Source organism: Phyllostomus hastatus, unplaced genomic scaffold, assembly GCF_019186645.2.
Source record: "Phyllostomus hastatus isolate PE091 unplaced genomic scaffold, TTU_PhHast_1.1 phas_contig_64, whole genome shotgun sequence".
NCBI lineage: Eukaryota > Metazoa > Chordata > Mammalia > Chiroptera > Phyllostomidae > Phyllostomus > Phyllostomus hastatus.
The window spans coordinates 11,534,328-11,550,226 of NW_025333928.1; the positions used below are offsets into that span (position 1 = coordinate 11,534,328).

The 15,899-nt window shown below is 61.3% G+C and overlaps 4 protein-coding genes across 10 annotated transcripts; 3 read left to right on the top strand and 1 right to left on the bottom strand.

Moving 5' to 3' along the window:
* Window positions 1-137: 137 nt before the first annotated feature.
* Window positions 138-6,060, top strand: RHOT2 (ras homolog family member T2). 4 transcript variants are annotated; one of them, XM_045849238.1, is made up of 19 exons: window positions 138-285; window positions 397-455; window positions 547-628; window positions 718-761; window positions 1,728-1,781; window positions 2,301-2,353; window positions 2,427-2,535; window positions 2,778-2,879; window positions 2,954-3,052; window positions 3,181-3,289; window positions 3,378-3,498; window positions 3,738-3,822; window positions 3,911-4,053; window positions 4,135-4,235; window positions 4,320-4,450; window positions 4,561-4,647; window positions 4,765-4,887; window positions 5,003-5,209; window positions 5,514-6,060. In XM_045849238.1, the coding sequence occupies exons 1-19, from the start codon at window positions 249-251 to the stop codon at window positions 5,718-5,720; spliced, it is 1,953 nt and encodes a 650-aa protein (XP_045705194.1). In that variant the 5' UTR covers window positions 138-248; the 3' UTR covers window positions 5,721-6,060. The 4 variants fall into 4 exon arrangements, with proteins under 4 accessions (XP_045705194.1, XP_045705197.1, XP_045705196.1 ...); XM_045849241.1 differs by having other exon boundaries at window positions 5,003-5,205; XM_045849240.1 differs by having other exon boundaries at window positions 721-761.
* A 1,447-nt stretch (window positions 6,061-7,507) lies between these two features.
* Window positions 7,508-11,336, top strand: RHBDL1 (rhomboid like 1). 3 transcript variants are annotated; one of them, XM_045849107.1, is made up of 9 exons: window positions 7,508-7,626; window positions 8,095-8,256; window positions 8,454-8,678; window positions 8,748-8,896; window positions 9,000-9,112; window positions 9,188-9,288; window positions 9,363-9,423; window positions 9,517-10,207; window positions 10,693-11,336. In XM_045849107.1, the coding sequence occupies exons 1-8, from the start codon at window positions 7,588-7,590 to the stop codon at window positions 9,786-9,788; spliced, it is 1,122 nt and encodes a 373-aa protein (XP_045705063.1). In that variant the 5' UTR covers window positions 7,508-7,587; the 3' UTR covers window positions 9,789-10,207; window positions 10,693-11,336. The 3 variants fall into 3 exon arrangements, with proteins under 3 accessions (XP_045705063.1, XP_045705065.1, XP_045705064.1); XM_045849109.1 differs by having other exon boundaries at window positions 9,653-10,207; XM_045849108.1 differs by having other exon boundaries at window positions 7,509-7,626; window positions 8,098-8,256.
* A 241-nt stretch (window positions 11,337-11,577) lies between these two features.
* STUB1 (STIP1 homology and U-box containing protein 1) lies at window positions 11,578-13,964 on the top strand. The gene is made up of 7 exons (XM_045848962.1): window positions 11,578-11,892; window positions 12,398-12,596; window positions 12,683-12,848; window positions 13,056-13,143; window positions 13,284-13,340; window positions 13,436-13,552; window positions 13,623-13,964. Exons 1-7 carry the CDS (start codon window positions 11,734-11,736, stop codon window positions 13,746-13,748), a joined length of 912 nt encoding a protein of 303 aa, XP_045704918.1. The 5' UTR covers window positions 11,578-11,733; the 3' UTR covers window positions 13,749-13,964.
* Window positions 13,850-15,737, bottom strand: JMJD8 (jumonji domain containing 8). 2 transcript variants are annotated; one of them, XM_045848964.1, is made up of 9 exons: window positions 15,581-15,737; window positions 15,405-15,503; window positions 15,152-15,200; window positions 14,973-15,069; window positions 14,818-14,886; window positions 14,602-14,721; window positions 14,449-14,516; window positions 14,241-14,370; window positions 13,850-14,157 (listed from the first exon to the last, which is right to left on the bottom strand). In XM_045848964.1, the coding sequence occupies exons 1-9, from the start codon at window positions 15,694-15,696 to the stop codon at window positions 14,141-14,143; spliced, it is 765 nt and encodes a 254-aa protein (XP_045704920.1). In that variant the 5' UTR covers window positions 15,697-15,737; the 3' UTR covers window positions 13,850-14,140. The 2 variants fall into 2 exon arrangements, with proteins under 2 accessions (XP_045704920.1, XP_045704919.1); XM_045848963.1 differs by having other exon boundaries at window positions 14,236-14,370.
* Window positions 15,738-15,899: the final 162 nt, after the last annotated feature.

Here is a 15,899-nt window from a genome sequence, read left to right on the forward strand (position 1 = left end):
ATCGTGGCACCCCATTCCGCCGCTCCGCCCTTCTGTCCGGTGCGGTGCCAGCAGTTCCCGGCGTGCCCACACAGCGGCGCCACCGCGTAGCCCAGCCGCTCTGGCCCTGTAGACTCGCTAGTACTTAGTGCGGCGTACGGAAGAGGCCGGAAGTGCGGGCAGGGGAGAGCGTGGGCAAAGAACCCAAAGCGGGCTCCACGGGAGTCGGGGCTGGGGCAGGGGTCCGGCTGCAGGTTTTGCTGGCTGCTATGAAGCGGGACGTGCGCATCCTGCTGCTGGGCGAGGGTAGGCGCTGGGGGCGGGACTGCGTGAGGGTAGGCACCGGGAGCGGGGCTGGGCCTAGCCTGTGGGGGTGCCGCGACCTTGGCTGTGGCGCTGACCTGTCACCCCGCGCAGCCCAGGTGGGGAAGACGTCCCTGATCCTGTCGCTGGTGAGCGAGGAGTTCCCCGAAGAGGTGAGGATGGTGGTTCTCAGCGCCCCTCTTGTGGTTGCGCAGAGGAAGGGGCGGACTTCCCTGGACCACCCTCACGGCTGGTCTGCTTCAGGTCCCACCCCGAGCAGAAGAGATCACAATTCCCGCAGATGTCACCCCAGAGAAGGTGCCCACTCACATCGTGGATTCTTCAGGTAGAGCCCCCCGCCCCCCGCCCCAGGGTTCTGCCCAGCAGCCGCATTTCGGGCAGGAGGTCTGCAGTGTCATCTCTTCTTCCGTCCAGAAGCTGAGCAGACGGTGGAGGAACTCCAGGATGAGATTCATAAGGTACATGTGTGCTGAGGTCTCAGGAAAAGGGGGAGGGATGGGTTCAGTACTTATGCCCTGGGGGTGGTCTGCTGCCTAGGTCTGATCCTGCTTCTCTTTCTGTGGGATTGGATTAAATTGCTCAGGGCTCCGCAGCTTCACTAATTCTTCTGTCTCAGTACTGAGTCTTTGGGGTTCCTGTGATGCACCCTGCTGGGAGCTGGGGAGAAGGGGACCATCCCTCCCTCCTGCCCCCGCGGCTGGCCAACCCCATAGCTCTCTCCACCCAGCATTTATTCTTTCAGTGGACACTGGGGAACAGATCTTATCCTTCAGAGTGACCCCTTGAGTAGTTATGTGCCCCGGCCACCTACCTGCCCTGCCCCCTTTGTAGTACAGTTCACTGTCCTGGGCTTTGGGCCACAGTGCCATGGCCTGGGCTGCAGGCTGCACAGCCCCTGTTCACCTGTCACCAGGAGGACATGTGCCTGAGCAAGACCCTGGGAGGAAGGTGCACCTGCAGCCTTGCCCCGTTCCTCTGCAGCTTCTACTGTGTCCAAAGGGTGCCACTGGGCCAGGGTTTAGGCCACAGCTACTGAGAAGCAGCCTTCTTGCCACCATTGCCTGTTGTGCTGTTGTCCTCTTCATCTTCTCTGGCCACAGTGACATAGAAGTAGAAGATCAAGGCTAGAGCTGGTGTGCCAAGTTTTGGGGGTGGCTGTGTCTGTCCTGAGCCCTTTAGGGGACTCATGGACCAAAGTTGCAATTCTGGGACCTGGAAGTGAGCAGGGAAGGGCTTGTGTGAACTTTGCACAGCAGACCACCAGTCCCAGAGACATGGCCAAGGAGCACTAGCTGAGGAGTACCAGTGAAAGATGGCTTCCTGGTCTCTGGGCCCAGCCCTGCCCTGCCCTGCCCTGTCTGAGTGTCGGGGTGGTGTGGACAGGAAGCCTCTGGTAATGCTGTGCCATGCTCTCTCCCTTGCAGGCAAATGTGGTGTGTGTGGTGTATGATGTGTCTAAGGAGGTCACCATCGAGAAGGTGAGCGAGAGTGCCTGTTTGTCCTGGGTCCCTGCCATTGGTGCCCAACTGGGTCATCCACTTGTCTCCAGCACAGACCCCAGACAGATGCCCACCTGATGCAGGCTCTGGGGTGACCAACCCATGGCTAGCCCCACCTCTAACTAGTGCTTCAAGGAGCCTCCTGGAGCCACTGTGGGTGCAGGGGACTTGTGGCCAGGGCCCTACAGCTTCCCCGGGGACCCCCTGTGATCCCATCTTCCTGCAGAAAGTACAGACAGCCACAAGTCTGAACCACTTAGGCTTGCAGTGGGGGCTATTCTGAGCTGCTGACCCCAGGTCCTTTTTGGATATTTGGGAATTGCTAGGATGAGATGAGGTCGTATCTATCAGCTGCGCTCTTCACCTGTTCTCAGTGGCTGTGACTTTGGCCCTCAGTGGGCCTCGACTTCCCTCTATCTCCCTTGGGTGGGCTTAAGTTCCATCAGGAGCTGTGGGCTGGGCAAGCCCCCTCACCTCATGCCAGCCCTTGCCTTTCAGATCCGAACCAAATGGATCCCACTGGTGAATGGAGGGACTGAGCAGGGGCCCAGGTAATGAGTAGGACCCAGGGGGACTGTTCTCCTCCAGCTCCCTCATCCTAGATGACCATGGGCCTCCCTCCAGGGTCCCCATCATCCTCGTGGGCAACAAGTCAGACCTGCGGCCAGGAAGCTCCATGGAGGCTGTGCTGCCCATCATGAGCCAGTTCCCTGAGATCGAGACCTGTGTGGAGGTGAGCAGGCGTGCATGCAGGGCCAGGCAGGGGGCACTGTGGTAGAGAAGAGAAGGGGCAGCGCCAGGCCGCCCAGTGGGCACTTGGTGCTTGTGGCCTGGGACATTGGGACAGACTAGCTGTCTTTTTGAGGCCTTCCTTGGGGTGGGGGCCGCTGACCACCTCTGCCTGAATCTTTGTTGGGGCTCCTTTGAGTCTCCTGGCATCGGGCACCTCTCTGAGTCTGTCCGGGTGGTTCCCAGTGCTCAGCCAAGAATCTGAGGAACATCTCGGAGCTGTTCTACTACGCCCAGAAGGCCGTGCTGCACCCCACAGCTCCGCTTTATGACCCTGAGACCAAGCAGGTGGGTGGCTGACGAGGATGGGGGTGGCTAACGGGTGGAAGTGAGGGGGGCTGCTGAGCTGGCTGTCCCCACAGTTGAGGCCTGCGTGCACCCAGGCCCTCACGCGCATCTTCAGGCTCTCAGACCAGGATCTGGACCAGGCGCTCAGTGATGAGGAGCTCAACGCTTTCCAGGTGGGGTTCCCATCCACCTCCTGGTGGAGCCCACTCTTCTTGGGCTGCAGCCAGGCTCCATGACATTAATGACCAGGCCAGGCAGTCAATGGCACGGCTGGCTAACAGCAACCTTGTCTTGGAGGCAGAAGTCCTGTTTTGGGCATCCCCTGGCCCCGCAGGCCCTGGAGGATGTGAAGATGGTGGTGCGCAAGCATGTGGCAGGAGGCGTGCGGGACGACCGGCTGACCCTGGACGGTGAGGCCTGGGACCCTGCCTGTCCTCCCGGTGTGGGGAGGGGCTTGGGTAGCACCCACTGCCACCCTTTCTGCCCCTTTCTGAGCAGGCTTTCTCTTCCTGAATACGCTCTTCATCCAGCGTGGCCGCCACGAGACCACGTGGACCATCCTGCGACGCTTTGGCTATGGCGACACGCTCGAGCTGTCCACTGACTACCTCTCCCCTCCGTGAGTGGTGGAGGGGGCTCTTCTTGTCCGATGGTGCCAGGGTGGGGTTGGAGCCCGTGCTTGGGCAGAGGATGGCCTGTGGGCAGGCAAACTTGGACTCATGCTGAGCCGGTGGTGTTTAGCCAAAGGAGAGGCATGGATGCAGGAACCTCGGGGGTTCAGTCCAGCTTGTAGGGGGGTCCAGCCGCACAGGTGGGAGGTGTGTGGAGCGTGGCAGCAACCCTACGGCAACCCCACAGGCTCCACGTGCCCCCTGGCTGCAGCACGGAGCTCAACCACTTTGGCTACCAGTTTGTGCAGAGGGTGTTTGAGAAGTATGACCAGGTGAGGGCGCTGTCACCCTGGTGTACTACTTGTCCTGGTTTCCCATCCTGTCCCCCAGCCATTGTCACCGCAGACCCTCTGCCTGCAGGACCATGATGGTGCCCTCTCCCCGGAGGAGCTGGAGGGCCTGTTCAGTGTGTTCCCAGCAGCCCCCTGGGGCCCTCAGCTCCTGCAAGAGGTCCCAACCAAAGCAGGCCGTCTGCCCTTGCACGGGTACCTCTGCAAGTGGACGTAAGCACTGCCCCCACCTGCCCCCACACGCCAAACAATGTCGCCCTCTCGTGATGCTGCTCCCTCCCCCTAACGCCCCAGCCTGGTGACTTACCTGGACGTCTGGCGCTGTCTGGAGCACCTTGGCTACCTGGGCTACCCCACCCTCTGCAAGCAGGACTCCCAGGCCCATGCCATCACAGGTGGGCGCCCACCCTCACAGTGTCCTGGCCCAGCTCCTCCCTTGCAGCCCCTCACTCTCATTTATCCTTTCCACCCTCCCACAGTCACCCGTGAGAAGTGGCTGGACCAGGAGAAGGGACAGACGCAGAGGAACGTCCTCCTTTGCAAGGTGGTAGGGGCCCGCGGAGTGGGCAAGTCTGCCTTCCTGCAGGCCTTTCTCGGCCGTGGCCTAGCGGTGAGCTTCACTGTGTGCTGGGTGAGGGGCCCCAGCTCCTATCTGGGGTCTCTCAGGTTAGGGGCTTGGGCAGCATCGGGGCCGGTGAGCTGAGGTAACTCCCTCCTTAGCATCAGGACCCCGGGCAGCTCCACAGGCCGCCTGCCGTCTATGCTGTCAACACGGTGCGGGCCAACGGGCAGGAGAAGTACCTCATAGTGAGTGCTGGGGCGGGGGTCTCTGGGGTGGACCCCAGGTACATGTGGGCAGGTCTGTCCCGGTGCAGCCTGGGGAACGGAGCCCCGGGCTTGCCCCTGAGGCCACCCTTTGTCCAGCTGTGTGAGATGGATGCAGAGAGCCTGCTGTCTTCCGAGACTGATGCAGCCTGTGATGTCGCCTGCTTGATGTTTGATGGTAGTGATCTCCAGTCCTTTGCGCTCTGTACCCACGTCTACAAGGCAAGCCCCCGCCTACCCCAGGGTCCCCTGGACAGCGCGGCTATGGGTGGGGGTCCCCCAGCACCTCACATTGCCTACCTCAGGACTGTGCCTCATGTGGCCTCTCCCCCCATAGCGCCATTACATGGATGGGCAGACCCCCTGCCTCTTCGTTTCCTCCAAGGCTGACCTGCCTGAGGGTGTCTCACTGCCTGGCCTGTCTCCAGCTGAGTTCTGCCGCAGGCACCGGCTGCCTGCCCCTACTGTGTTCTCCTGTGCCAGCCCAGGAGAACCCAACACAGCCATCTTCACCCAGCTTGCTACCATGGCCGCCTTCCCGTGGGTACCAGCACCACAGCCCCTGCGGTGGGAGGCCTGTCCCAGGGCACTGACGGTCTCCGGCACCAGGAGAGGGGAACGGTTGGGGAGTCGGCCAGGGTTGCAGGGTGGGCCCGGGTTAGGTGCTGATGCTGTAGCAGGGCCCTCTGGGGCCTGGTCTCACCGGCTGCCCCGTGGTTCTGCCCGCTGGCCACTGACAGGGAGCAGCTCTGTGGAGCTCTGTGACCTTCCAGGAGGTGAGGGGGTATAGCAGCAGGCATCGAAGCAGCATCCTGAGTGTATCTCCAGCCAGCGCCTCTCTCCTGCAGGTGCCTGGTCCATGGGGAGCTGCACCCCACCTCCTTCTGGCTCCGGCTGACACTGGGGGCTGTCGGGGCTGCCGTTGCTGCCGTCCTCAGCTTTTCACTGTACAGGGTCCTGGTGAAGAGCCGATGAGGCCCTGGTACCCTGCAGTCCGGTCTCAGGGCCCCAGGGTGCTGCCGTCAGGCCACCTCGAGGCGTTTCCTTCCGTCTAAACGTTGCTTCTGAGGGCAGACTGCCCACTGCCGAGCCCCACTGGTGGGCTCCCAGGTGCCTTTGTGGGCATGGTGTTGCAGAGACTGTGGGGTGAGGAAGCCAGTGACCCAGACCTGAATTCTCAGTGCTCCACCCTTCCTGGTCCCAGGCAGCCAGTGGGTATGAGGGGGGTCAGAGAGCACAGCATTGAGCCAAAGGAGGTGTGGGCAGGAAGTGGCTGGACCGTTGTGCTGCTCCCTCCCCCCACCACTGGAAGACTGGTCCAGGGCTGCACCCCTTGCGGAAGATGTGAGGTTGGATTTCCTGATTAAACTTAAGTCTTTTCCATCTTGGACCATACTTTCTGAAGGCGGCTTTTCTTCAATCATGTCCTTTATCTCGGTGTGGACATCACCCCCACGGCCCCCCTCCAGGTCCTATATGAGGTATACTTGTGGCCCAGCTGCAGCCTGGGAGCCTCCACACCAAGGTCCATGCTTTCCTGGGGCCCTGATTCCCGAGGGCCTCCTGATACCTGCCTCTTCCCCAAGCCCCAGCATCTACCCTGGCGGCCTGCCTGAGCTGGGGGGAGGATCCGGGATTCTGACGTGTGCCAAAACGCCCTGCTCCCCGTGTGTGGGGTGTCTGCTGGTGTGGAGGAGCTGCCCTGTCCTCCTCACACTGACCAGAGGCCTCAATCATGCTGGCTGGGGTCAGCAAGAGGCCCCAGCCTAAGAAGAGAGGGACAAAACCCTTCTTGGTGAGGAGGAGGTCCTACTTGGGGTTATGTTTCAGCATCTGTCCCAGGAGCTTGCTTTGCTAGTGTTGTGGGGCCTGGAGCAGAAACAGCCCGTGGTGGAACTGGGTGAAAAGCCCTGGCTACGCAGACAGGTGCCCCTCTTGCCATTGGTCATTCCCTGCAGGACAGCTCCTTCCACACGAGGGTCTTTCCTGGAGCCTCTGAAGTGCTGTTTACTACAGGTGGGGAGGGGACTACATGCCCTATAGGGGTGAAAGGTCTGGGGTCAGACTTTTGAAGTTGTACCTCCAACATCCTGCCATCTTCACAGCTACTGAGGTGTTCCTGCTCTTTGGGCCTTTATCCTTCTGAGGCCTAGCTGCCAGGATTAATGGCTCCATGGTTCTGGGCTTCAGAGTAGCCAGTGTAAGGGTTGCTGTGGTAACATCCCTAGTCTGTAACCTCTGTTGAAGGGGGTCTACCTGCTCACCCCAGGAAATAGGGCCCCTTTCTATCTCAGCTGCAGCCTTGCCTCTTGGGGGCTCTGCCCCAATACCCAAGGTTCTACCTGGGCTCCACAGTGCCCTCCTGGGGCTGCAGCCCCCACTGTCACTGGCCGGCGTTGTGGCTGCAGGAGCCTCCTCCGCCCTTGGCTGATTGCCCCGTTGGCCTTGGCATCCATAGGTGGGGCCCTGGCGCCTTTTAGGCTGCCCTACTGCGGATGGACCAGCATGTGTGGCAGGCAGGGGCTTCCCCAAAGAGAGGGCATGGGTGCTGAAGCCTCAACTCCAGGAAAAGGGCGAGCGCAGGAGGAGCTTGTGTGCTGCCTGTGGCTGTTTCCCAGCTGCTGTCCCTTCAGGAGGAGCAGCTATGCCGCCAGGGAGGGAGTCAGGGTTGGGGGAACTGGGATGCGGTGAGTAGGCGAAGGGTACAAGGCGCTGTGGCTAATCTGTCCCCATCCTGGGAGTGCGTCTATCCGCGTGCAGGGCACGCCTGTGTTTCGGCCACGCGTGCGGCAGGGGCGGGCGGCTCCGTGACGCTGCACCAGGCGGAGCGGGCGGAGCGCACGGGCCGGGGCGGAGCGGAGTCATCCGCAGAGCAGCCCCTCCCGGCCGTGGCCGTCGACCCCGGCCCCCGGCCCCGGCTCTATGGACAGAAGCTCGCTGCTGCAGCTTATTCAGGAGCAGGTGCGTTGGGGAAGAGGGGCGCCGGCACCGCCCCTGCCGCGCCCCTCCGTCACTGGGTTCGGCTGAGCAAACGGATCTCGCAGAGCCCCAGCCCAGCCCCCCACTCGTGTCCACTCCTCAAACCCCTTCTTGCATGACCTCGGCCCGCAGTCTGAGACCCCCCTAGGAGAGGGTGAGCCAGGCCAGGGTGCCTGGGGAGGAGCAGGAGGGAGGGCGACTGTCCTCAGACCATAGCCCTACCCTGTCAGGATGGGCAGGGCCAAAATGAGATAGGGAGCCCACTGGAGGCTTGGGACCCAGGCACCAGTTCTCTGGCAGCTCCTAGAACCATGTGGGCACAGGGATCTAGCCCAAGGGTGTTGGGAGACTGCTTCTTCCAGCTGGCCTGCCACAGCCCTTAGGTCTGTGGGCTCGGTCCACCCTCAGGCCTTGGCCAGCGCCACCTCCCACCCCCCACCCCCACCCCAGCAGCTGGACCCTGAGAACACAGGCTTCATCGGTGCGGACACCTTCACTGGCTTGGTGCACAGCCATGAGCTGCCCCTGGATCCAGCCAAGCTGGACATGCTGGTGGCCCTGGCCCAGAGCAACGAGCGGGGCCAGGTCTGCTACCAGGAGCTGGTGGACCTGGTCAGTGCTACAGTGGGTAGGCAGCAGGGTGGGGGCCCAGGACTTGGCCAGCATAGTGCCCTGGCTGGAGTTGGGTGGGCAGGTGGCTCCTCTTCCCTCCCCTTCCCATGGGGCGGGGCCTCACACCCTGTGAGGAGCTGGGCAGAGCAGGCGGGCATGGAGGTCATGAGGGTGGTACACTGTCCCCCGCCCCCCAGATCAGCAGCAAGCGTTCCAGCAGTTTTAAACGGGCCATCGCCAATGGACAGCGGGCACTGCCCCGGGATGGGATGCTAGATGAGCCAGGCCTGGGTGTCTATAAGCGGTTTGTGCGCTACGTGGCCTACGAGATCTTGCCCCGAGAGGTGGACCGCCATTGGTATTTCTACCGGCACCGCAGCTGCCCACCCCCTGTGTTTATGGCCTCGGTCACCCTGGCCCAGGTGAGCCTGCCCGCCTGTCCGCCACCCACATCCCTGGCCTGGCCCAGTCCTAAAGTCATTTTCTCTTAGATCATCGTGTTCCTGTGCTATGGGGCCCGCCTCAACAAGTGGGTGCTGCAGACCTACCACCCTGAGTACATGAAGAGCCCCCTCGTATACCATCCTGGCCACCGTGCCCGGGCCTGGCGCTTCCTCACCTACATGTTCATGCACGTCGGGTGAGTGAGGGCCCACTTCTGGCACCCAGACTTAGAAGTGGCTGTGGCTGGGGGCCTTATGGCTGTTCCCACCCCTCATACCCATTTGCCCCCACATGGCCAGGCTGGAGCAGCTGGGGTTCAACGCACTCCTACAGCTAATGATTGGGGTGCCCCTGGAGATGGTGCACGGCCTGCTCCGCATCAGCCTGCTCTACCTGGCTGGCGTGCTGGCAGGTGAGGCAGGCACATAGCCCCTGGCCACCTCACTGACAGGCCTCACCCTCATAGCTGTCCCCTTGCTTCACACAGGTTCCCTGACTGTCTCCATTACTGACATGCGGGCCCCTGTGGTGGGGGGCTCTGGCGGAGTCTACGCCCTGTGCTCTGCACACCTGGCCAACGTCGTCATGGTAATGAGACAGCCTGGGCGGGTGTGGGAGGGGCCCACGAGGCTAGCCTCATGGCCTGTCTCATGCCCCATCAGAACTGGGCTGGGATGAGGTGTCCCTACAAGCTGCTGAGAATGGTGCTGGCCCTGGTGTGCAGTAAGTAGGGGCAAAGAGTGTCAGGGCAGGGGGATGGAGGGAGGGCTGAGCCCAGGGCCAGGGCACCTCCCCATGTGCCAACTCCCTCTGCAGTGAGCTCCGAGGTGGGCCGGGCTGTGTGGCTGCGCTTCTCCCCACCACTGCCTGCCTCGGGCCCACAGCCCAGCTTCATGGCGCACCTGGCTGGTGCAGTGGTGGGGGTCAGCATGGGCCTGACCATCCTGCGCAGCTATGAGGAGCGCCTCCGGGACCAGTGCGGCTGGTGGGTGGTACTGCTTGCCTATGGCACCTTCCTGCTCTTCGCCATCTTCTGGAACATCTTCGCCTACGACCTGTTGGGTGCCCACATCCCCCCACCACCTTGAGGGGTTCCTGGGGGCCTCATGGGCTAGGGCATGGCCTGCATGTCCACCTTCTGTGAATGTACATCTCAAGACTGCTTCTCCATGAGGGCAGATGGCCCCTGTGGCCTGCTGAGTTCAGGCCAAGCCTTACACCAGCTCTGGCCCCCCTGCCAGGCCTGGGTGGGGGTTAGGACTGCTGGGCCAGGCTGGGCAGTGGAGGTCCCAAGGGTGGCCTCAGAGGTGACCCTATCTTGGCCTTTCCCCCCCAGGACTTGCAGTCTGAGCCTTTTTGGAGAATAAATAAATATTTTACACAGCACCAAGTGGCTGTATCGGGCCTCTGGGGGCTGGTAGGCCCTAACTCACCGAGCAGACTATGAGGGCTCTTCTCTTCGTGTGGGCAGCCTGGATTCCTCCTTGCTCCTCTGCACCTGTATGAGGTGTGTCTGTGTGGGAGGTGGGAGCCCCTGGGGAGGGGCTGTGAACCTTATAGTTGAGTGAGTCCAGCAAGCTTTTACTGAGCTCTGACAGTCACATGGCAGGTGAGCAGGCCACAGCCAAGTTCAGTTGGCCTGGGTCCTGCACTTCTTGGCTAGCCTGGTATTCTCAGGGGTTGCTGGGCTAGGGCTGAGGTCAGGGAACAGGTTGGGGCACAGCTTCTGCCCCACAGCCCAGGTCCATCATGCTGTTGCCACTTGGTGAGGGGTCCACAACCCTAATGTGCTGCCTAGGGAAAGGCACAGGGAGTTTGGGGCTCGGGGCACTGGCCACTCTGCCCTGCGGGACAGATCTGCACATTCCACCCTGATTGGAGTCCTGGATGCCCTCCTGGCCCACCAATAGCCCCCTCGCCTCAGCTCTGGTCTGTGGCATGCCCTGCGCCTGGCCCAGGTACCAAAAGGTAGTACCTGAGAGTATACTGCAGGGCTGGCAGGCCTGGCACTGCCGCATCAGACGTGAAGGCTGCTGGAAGAAGTGAAGGACCAGCACTCAGACTCCGCCAGTATCAGAACCACTTCAGTGTGGGGTGCCATTCCCAGTGACCCTCTGTGTCACCGACATGGTCATTGGTTCGTATCACAACAACACTAACATGTTCCGCCCGTCACGTCCATGTAATCAGCTCTCCTCACTGAGCCCCCCTACAGCAGACTTGGGTTAGGTGGGTGGTCACTGGTAGTGGACTTCAACAGGGGGGCCTGCCCCACAAGCGAGGAACCACCCCCAGGCGAAAGCCCCACCCCATGGCGCAAGGGGCCACCCCCAACGCCAGGGGACCCGCCAAGGTCCCGCCCGCTATGTGGAAACCCCTCACCGCCAGCTTCCAAGCCAGCAGCCGTTTCAGCTCGTCTCGTGTCACGTGCTTCTCTGCGCTCAGGCCTCGATGGCTTCTTGCAAATCCTCTCGATACCTGTGGTAGGGCAGTGATGGTAGGCTGAGCAACGGGGACTGCCCGCCTTACCGATGCCCCCACCGCCCTAATGTACGCCCAGGGCTTCCTGTTACTACTGGGGGCCGTGCTAGTTCACACCACCTGCCTGCGGCCTGCTAGACTGGCTGCCTAACCACTCCGGCCCTCTCGGGCGGGGCCTTGGGTGGGAGTGGGGGGTAGCGGGGCATGGGTGGGGCGGACTTCTGGAAGGACACCTCCCTAATGTGAGGGGCGGAGCTGCCAGGGTAACCCTGGGACATGCTCCAGACTTCCGACATCGTGGTTAGTGTTGTCCCACCTCAGGAGCTCCTCAGCCCCGCCCCGCAGGGCGTGGGGCGCAAGCGTGGCCGCGCCCACCTGCTCCAGTCGGTCCGTCGCGCTTACTCCCCCCCACGCGGCCGGAAGTTCCGGTGGCGGGTCGCTGGACCGGGCCCCGAGCGGATCGCGGGCTCGGGCTGCGAGCTTGTGCTGCGGGCGCAGGACAGGCCGGGAGCGGAGTCTGGGAGCAGAGCCCAGGCTGTGCCGCGCGGCGCCATGAAGGGCAAAGAGGAGAAGGAGGGCGGCGCGCGGCTGGGCGCCGCTGGTGGAAGCCCGGAGAAGAGCCCGAGTGCGCAGGAGCTCAAGGAGCAGGGCAACCGGCTCTTCGTGGGCCGCAAGTATCCGGAGGCGGCGGCCTGCTACGGCCGCGCCATCGTGAGTGTACCCCTGCCGGGGAGGGAACCGGCGTCTGGGCCAGGGGAGGGGGGTGGGGCCTGCCCAGCCACACTCGTGGAACCTTCGGAGTGTTTTGGCTTCAACGGGGGAAGGGCGCTTGGGCTCTCAGGACTCAGTGATGGTCTTGTTTCAAGGATGCCGAGGCTGCAATTCTTGAACCTAGTGCTGGTTGCTGGAGAATTACGACGGGTGGGAGCTTAAGGGCCCTTGAGGCCTGCGGAACCAGGGAGGCCCAGGTCCAAAAGCTGATCTTCACAAGTTTGGGAAACTTACCTTTGCAAAACTTACTAGAGTCGAGAGGGCACAGGCAGGTATCAGGGCCAGACACCATCCTCCACCCATCCTCAGGGTTCAGAGCCTCTGAAGCTATAAAATCCCTTAATGTCTTTGACTCCAACTGTGGACCCCAAGCCAGGACAGGGCCTGGGACAGAGGTGGCAGGTGAGTTCATTTCTCATGCTGACTGGCCTGCCTTGGCACCCAGACCCGGAATCCCCTGGTGGCAGTATATTACACCAACCGGGCCCTGTGCTACCTGAAGATGCAGCAGCATGAGCAGGCCCTGGCTGACTGCCGGCGTGCCCTGGAGCTGGATGGGCAGTCTGTGAAGGCACACTTCTTCCTGGGGCAATGCCAGTTGGAGATGGAGAGCTACGATGAGGCGATTGCCAACCTGCAGCGAGGTAGGCCTACAAGCTGACTGGTTATTGGGGTACCTGGGACCAGACAGGTAGACTGGCCAGGTGACCTGAAGCCTCTGTTCCCCCAGCCTACAATCTAGCTAAGGAGCAGCGGCTTAACTTTGGGGATGACATCCCCAGTGCTCTGCGCATTGCCAAGAAGAAGCGCTGGAATAGCATCGAGGAACGGCGCATCCACCAGGAGAATGAGCTGCACTCCTACCTCACGCGACTCATCGTGGCCGAGCGTGAGAGGTGGGTTGTGGTGACAGCCTCTAGGAACAACACCCCCCCACTCCCACCAAGTCACCACTTTAAGTCATGAATGAACACAAGTGTTTATTGAAGGCCAACCCTGGTGAACAAGAGGCAGGGGAACAAAGTTTGAACAAGCTTGAGGTTGGGGTGGAGTCTGACCTTTCCTGGCCAGACCTCCCTGACCAGCTCCCGGTCAACCTCCAGGGAACTGGAGGAGTGTCAGCGGAATCACGACGGTGATGAGGATGATGGCCACATCCGGGCCCAGCAGGCCTGCATCGAGGCCAAGCACGTGAGGGTGCCCCAGCCCATGTGTGGGTCTGTGTGTTTGCGTGCACGAGACATGAGGGTGTCCCTGGCTTCTGTTGGGTCTGTGACTGGGGAAGGGAGACAGGATGTCTGGCCCATGGGTGGCTGCTTGGTTCTTTGCAGGACAAGTACTTAGCAGACATGGACGAGCTCTTCTCCCAGGTAGATGAGAAGAGAAAGGTGAGTTGTCTGTTCTCTGGGCCTGGGGCCTACAAGCAGTAGGAACTGGAGTGGTGTCCCGTTCCTGATCCCTGTCCTCACCCCATGTAATACAGAAGCGAGATATCCCTGACTATCTGTGTGGCAAAATCAGCTTTGAGTTGATGCGGGAGCCATGCATCACACCTAGCGGCATCACCTATGACCGAAAGGACATTGAGGAGCACCTGCAGGTGAGGGCCATGGGCGCTGGGGGCAGGGCCCGGGCCCACCAAGCACCTTCTGACTCTGTTGTCACTGCAGCGTGTGGGCCACTTTGACCCTGTGACCCGGAGCCCTCTGACCCAGGAACAGCTCATCCCCAACCTGGCCATGAAAGAGGTCATCGATGCGTTCATCTCTGAGAATGGCTGGGTGGAGGACTACTGAGACAGGGCAAGTGGGAGGGCCAATCGTCCCACATTGCCTGGCACCCTGGCCTGGGAGAGCCTCGGGGCAGGAGCCCCCAGCCCCTGTACACAGTTTGTGTACCTAGATCCCTGCTCTGGTGTCCCCATCCTGTCTTCCATCAGTTCTGCTGGTAGGCTATGAGTGCTCCCATCCCCCCCCCCCCCATCTTCTTTCTGGGCCGGAAATAGTAGGCCAGGGTGGTTTGGGCTGAGGCGCTTGCTGCCACCACTGTCCCAGTAATAAAACCTGTGAGCAGTTTAGGGGTGTGTGCTGGTGTGCGATTGCGCTCGCCAGCTGCCCGCTCTGGCTAGCTGAGAAAGGTAGAGATGAAAACGCTGGTGTCGAGGTTGAATGTAGCATGCCACCATCGGTCAGGAAAATATAGAACCTGGATGGGGTGGGGCACAGGGATTAGTGGGGGGTCCTCAGTCCGACTCAGGCTGACTCCCTCCTGCCAGCCACTGACCTCACCAGCCTGGACGGTGCACTCCAAGGGGCGTGTAGATGGTGTCAGGGTGGGGTAGGTATCCTGCAGCCAGGCCAGAGTTGTCTTGTTGGGGTGGAACTCAGGTGTCTTCTCAGGGGGATACAGGAACCAGCGCTAAGGGCGGGAGCAGCAAGGTTACTCTTTGGGTTGTGGCCAGTGAGCCCCAAGTCTCAGCTACCACCCTGGGCTGACCTTGCGACCGTAGATCACTTCTGAGAAGCCAGGCCCATGCCAGTGGAAGGGCACACCAGAGCCAGTTCCTATGGGGTCATTTATGAGCAGCTGGTGACAAAACCTCAAGTGCAAGACCCGTCCCCCAAACCCCTTGGTCCTAAAAGCACCCACCTGCGATCCCAAAACTGTAAGCAGGAGTGGTACCCAGCAGGCTGAATGGGGGTGGAATGTAGTGCCGAAAAAGTGATGCCCATTCAGTGAAATTGTTGTCCCCAAAGAAGTACAGGGTGTCTGCCAGAAAGAACACAGGAGGATGCAGGGATCCTGGCACCTGAGCACTCCCAAGTGCCTCCTTTCCACCCTACTACCACCAATCCAACTGCTCACCATTGCCCAGGGAGTTGGGATTCTGGGGGTGCAGCAGCTGCTCCACATACTCCTGGAAGAGTACGTCCACTGTGAGAAAAGGGCTGGTCAGGACTGACCGATGCTGCCTTTAGGAAGCTGGTCAGCAGGCTAGGCAGGGAGGTGGGGCAGCTCACCTTTCTGGTAGGAGTAGGTATTGGCAGTGCTCAGGCGCACGACATTGTTCCCAAATGAGGCCAGCAGCCTTTCGCGGGAGCACAGAGCCCGGAACCTCTGCAGGGAAGTGGGGGAAAGAAGACTTTAAGCACCTGACTCCACGGGGGTAAAATTTGGCCAGAGGGTAACAAGCACTCACTGAGTTGTCCGTGAGTCCCAGCAGAATGACAGGTCTCGAGAAGGCGTAGCTAGAAGAAAGGGCAGAATCACGATCGGGTCTCACCCACTGCCACCCCCACGTAGTCACTTGAAGAGGTCATCGGGAGGTAGCCTTGGGAAGAGCCAGTAAGCGGCAGGCAAACAAGGGTGTGCCAGCATCAACTCAGGGTGACGGATCTCCTTGACAGGTTTTCGGGCTTGGGAGGTATGGCAGTGTGGGAAGGCTTACGTACTGCTGAACGAACTCGGCATAGCTGAGGTCGGCCCGTCGCTCTACTGTGCAATGGTCTTCTTCCGCCACGGCTGCCGGCGCCCCGGATCCACGCTGCTGCCTGTGGGTATAGCCAGTCAACGACCCGGGCCATCCGGCGGTGCTCCCCCTCCCCCAGTTGCCCGGTGCCGCGCTCACCACCCTCCGTTGTTCTCGTTTGCCGGGTCGAGCTGGGCAGGAGCCGGCAGCATCCAGAGCATGAGCAGCAAGAGAGGACGCACCTTGGGCGCCATGAGCCCCTGGCAGCGAGGCATGACGGGAGCTCCGTTGTTATGGCAACAGCCCGGGCACTGGTACGACTCCCGGAACCTGCCTCACTTGGCCCGCCCACTAAGAGGCGGAATTTCCGGAAAGCAAAGCAAAGATGAGGCAGATGCTAGTGACTTCTGCCAGTTCTCATGGGTACACTGCCCCCCACCCACCAGTGATAACTGGGTAACCTGTGGCGCTACCGACA

What these genes read in the sequence shown, in the direction of transcription:
- RHOT2 (XM_045849239.1), top strand. Translation starts at nt 249, where the DNA reads ATGAAGCGGGACGTGCGCATCCTGCTGCTGGGCGAGG. An exon ending in GGGACTGAGCAGGGGCCCAG is followed by an intron (nt 2,354 to 2,426) that starts GTAATGAGTAGG and finishes GCCTCCCTCCAG; the next exon opens with GGTCCCCATCATCCTCGTGG. An exon ending in GCTACCATGGCCGCCTTCCC is followed by an intron (nt 5,206 to 5,513) that starts GTGGGTACCAGC and finishes TCTCTCCTGCAG; the next exon opens with GTGCCTGGTCCATGGGGAGC.
- RHBDL1 (XM_045849107.1), top strand. Translation starts at nt 7,588, where the DNA reads ATGGACAGAAGCTCGCTGCTGCAGCTTATTCAGGAGCAG. An exon ending in ACCAGGAGCTGGTGGACCTG is followed by an intron (nt 8,257 to 8,453) that starts GTCAGTGCTACA and finishes CCCGCCCCCCAG; the next exon opens with ATCAGCAGCAAGCGTTCCAG. An exon ending in ACCTGGCCAACGTCGTCATG is followed by an intron (nt 9,289 to 9,362) that starts GTAATGAGACAG and finishes ATGCCCCATCAG; the next exon opens with AACTGGGCTGGGATGAGGTG.
- STUB1 (XM_045848962.1), top strand. Translation starts at nt 11,734, where the DNA reads ATGAAGGGCAAAGAGGAGAAGGAGGGCGGCGCGCGGCTGGGCGCCGCT. An exon ending in ATCGTGGCCGAGCGTGAGAG is followed by an intron (nt 12,849 to 13,055) that starts GTGGGTTGTGGT and finishes GTCAACCTCCAG; the next exon opens with GGAACTGGAGGAGTGTCAGC. An exon ending in CCTGCATCGAGGCCAAGCAC is followed by an intron (nt 13,144 to 13,283) that starts GTGAGGGTGCCC and finishes GGTTCTTTGCAG; the next exon opens with GACAAGTACTTAGCAGACAT.
- JMJD8 (XM_045848963.1), bottom strand. Translation starts at nt 15,696, where the DNA reads ATGCCTCGCTGCCAGGGGCTCATGGCGCCCAAGGTGCGTCCTCTCTTG. An exon ending in TATGCCGAGTTCGTTCAGCA is followed by an intron (nt 15,201 to 15,404) that starts GTACGTAAGCCT and finishes CCTTTCTTCTAG; the next exon opens with CTACGCCTTCTCGAGACCTG. An exon ending in TACCTACTCCTACCAGAAAG is followed by an intron (nt 14,887 to 14,972) that starts GTGAGCTGCCCC and finishes CTTTTCTCACAG; the next exon opens with TGGACGTACTCTTCCAGGAG.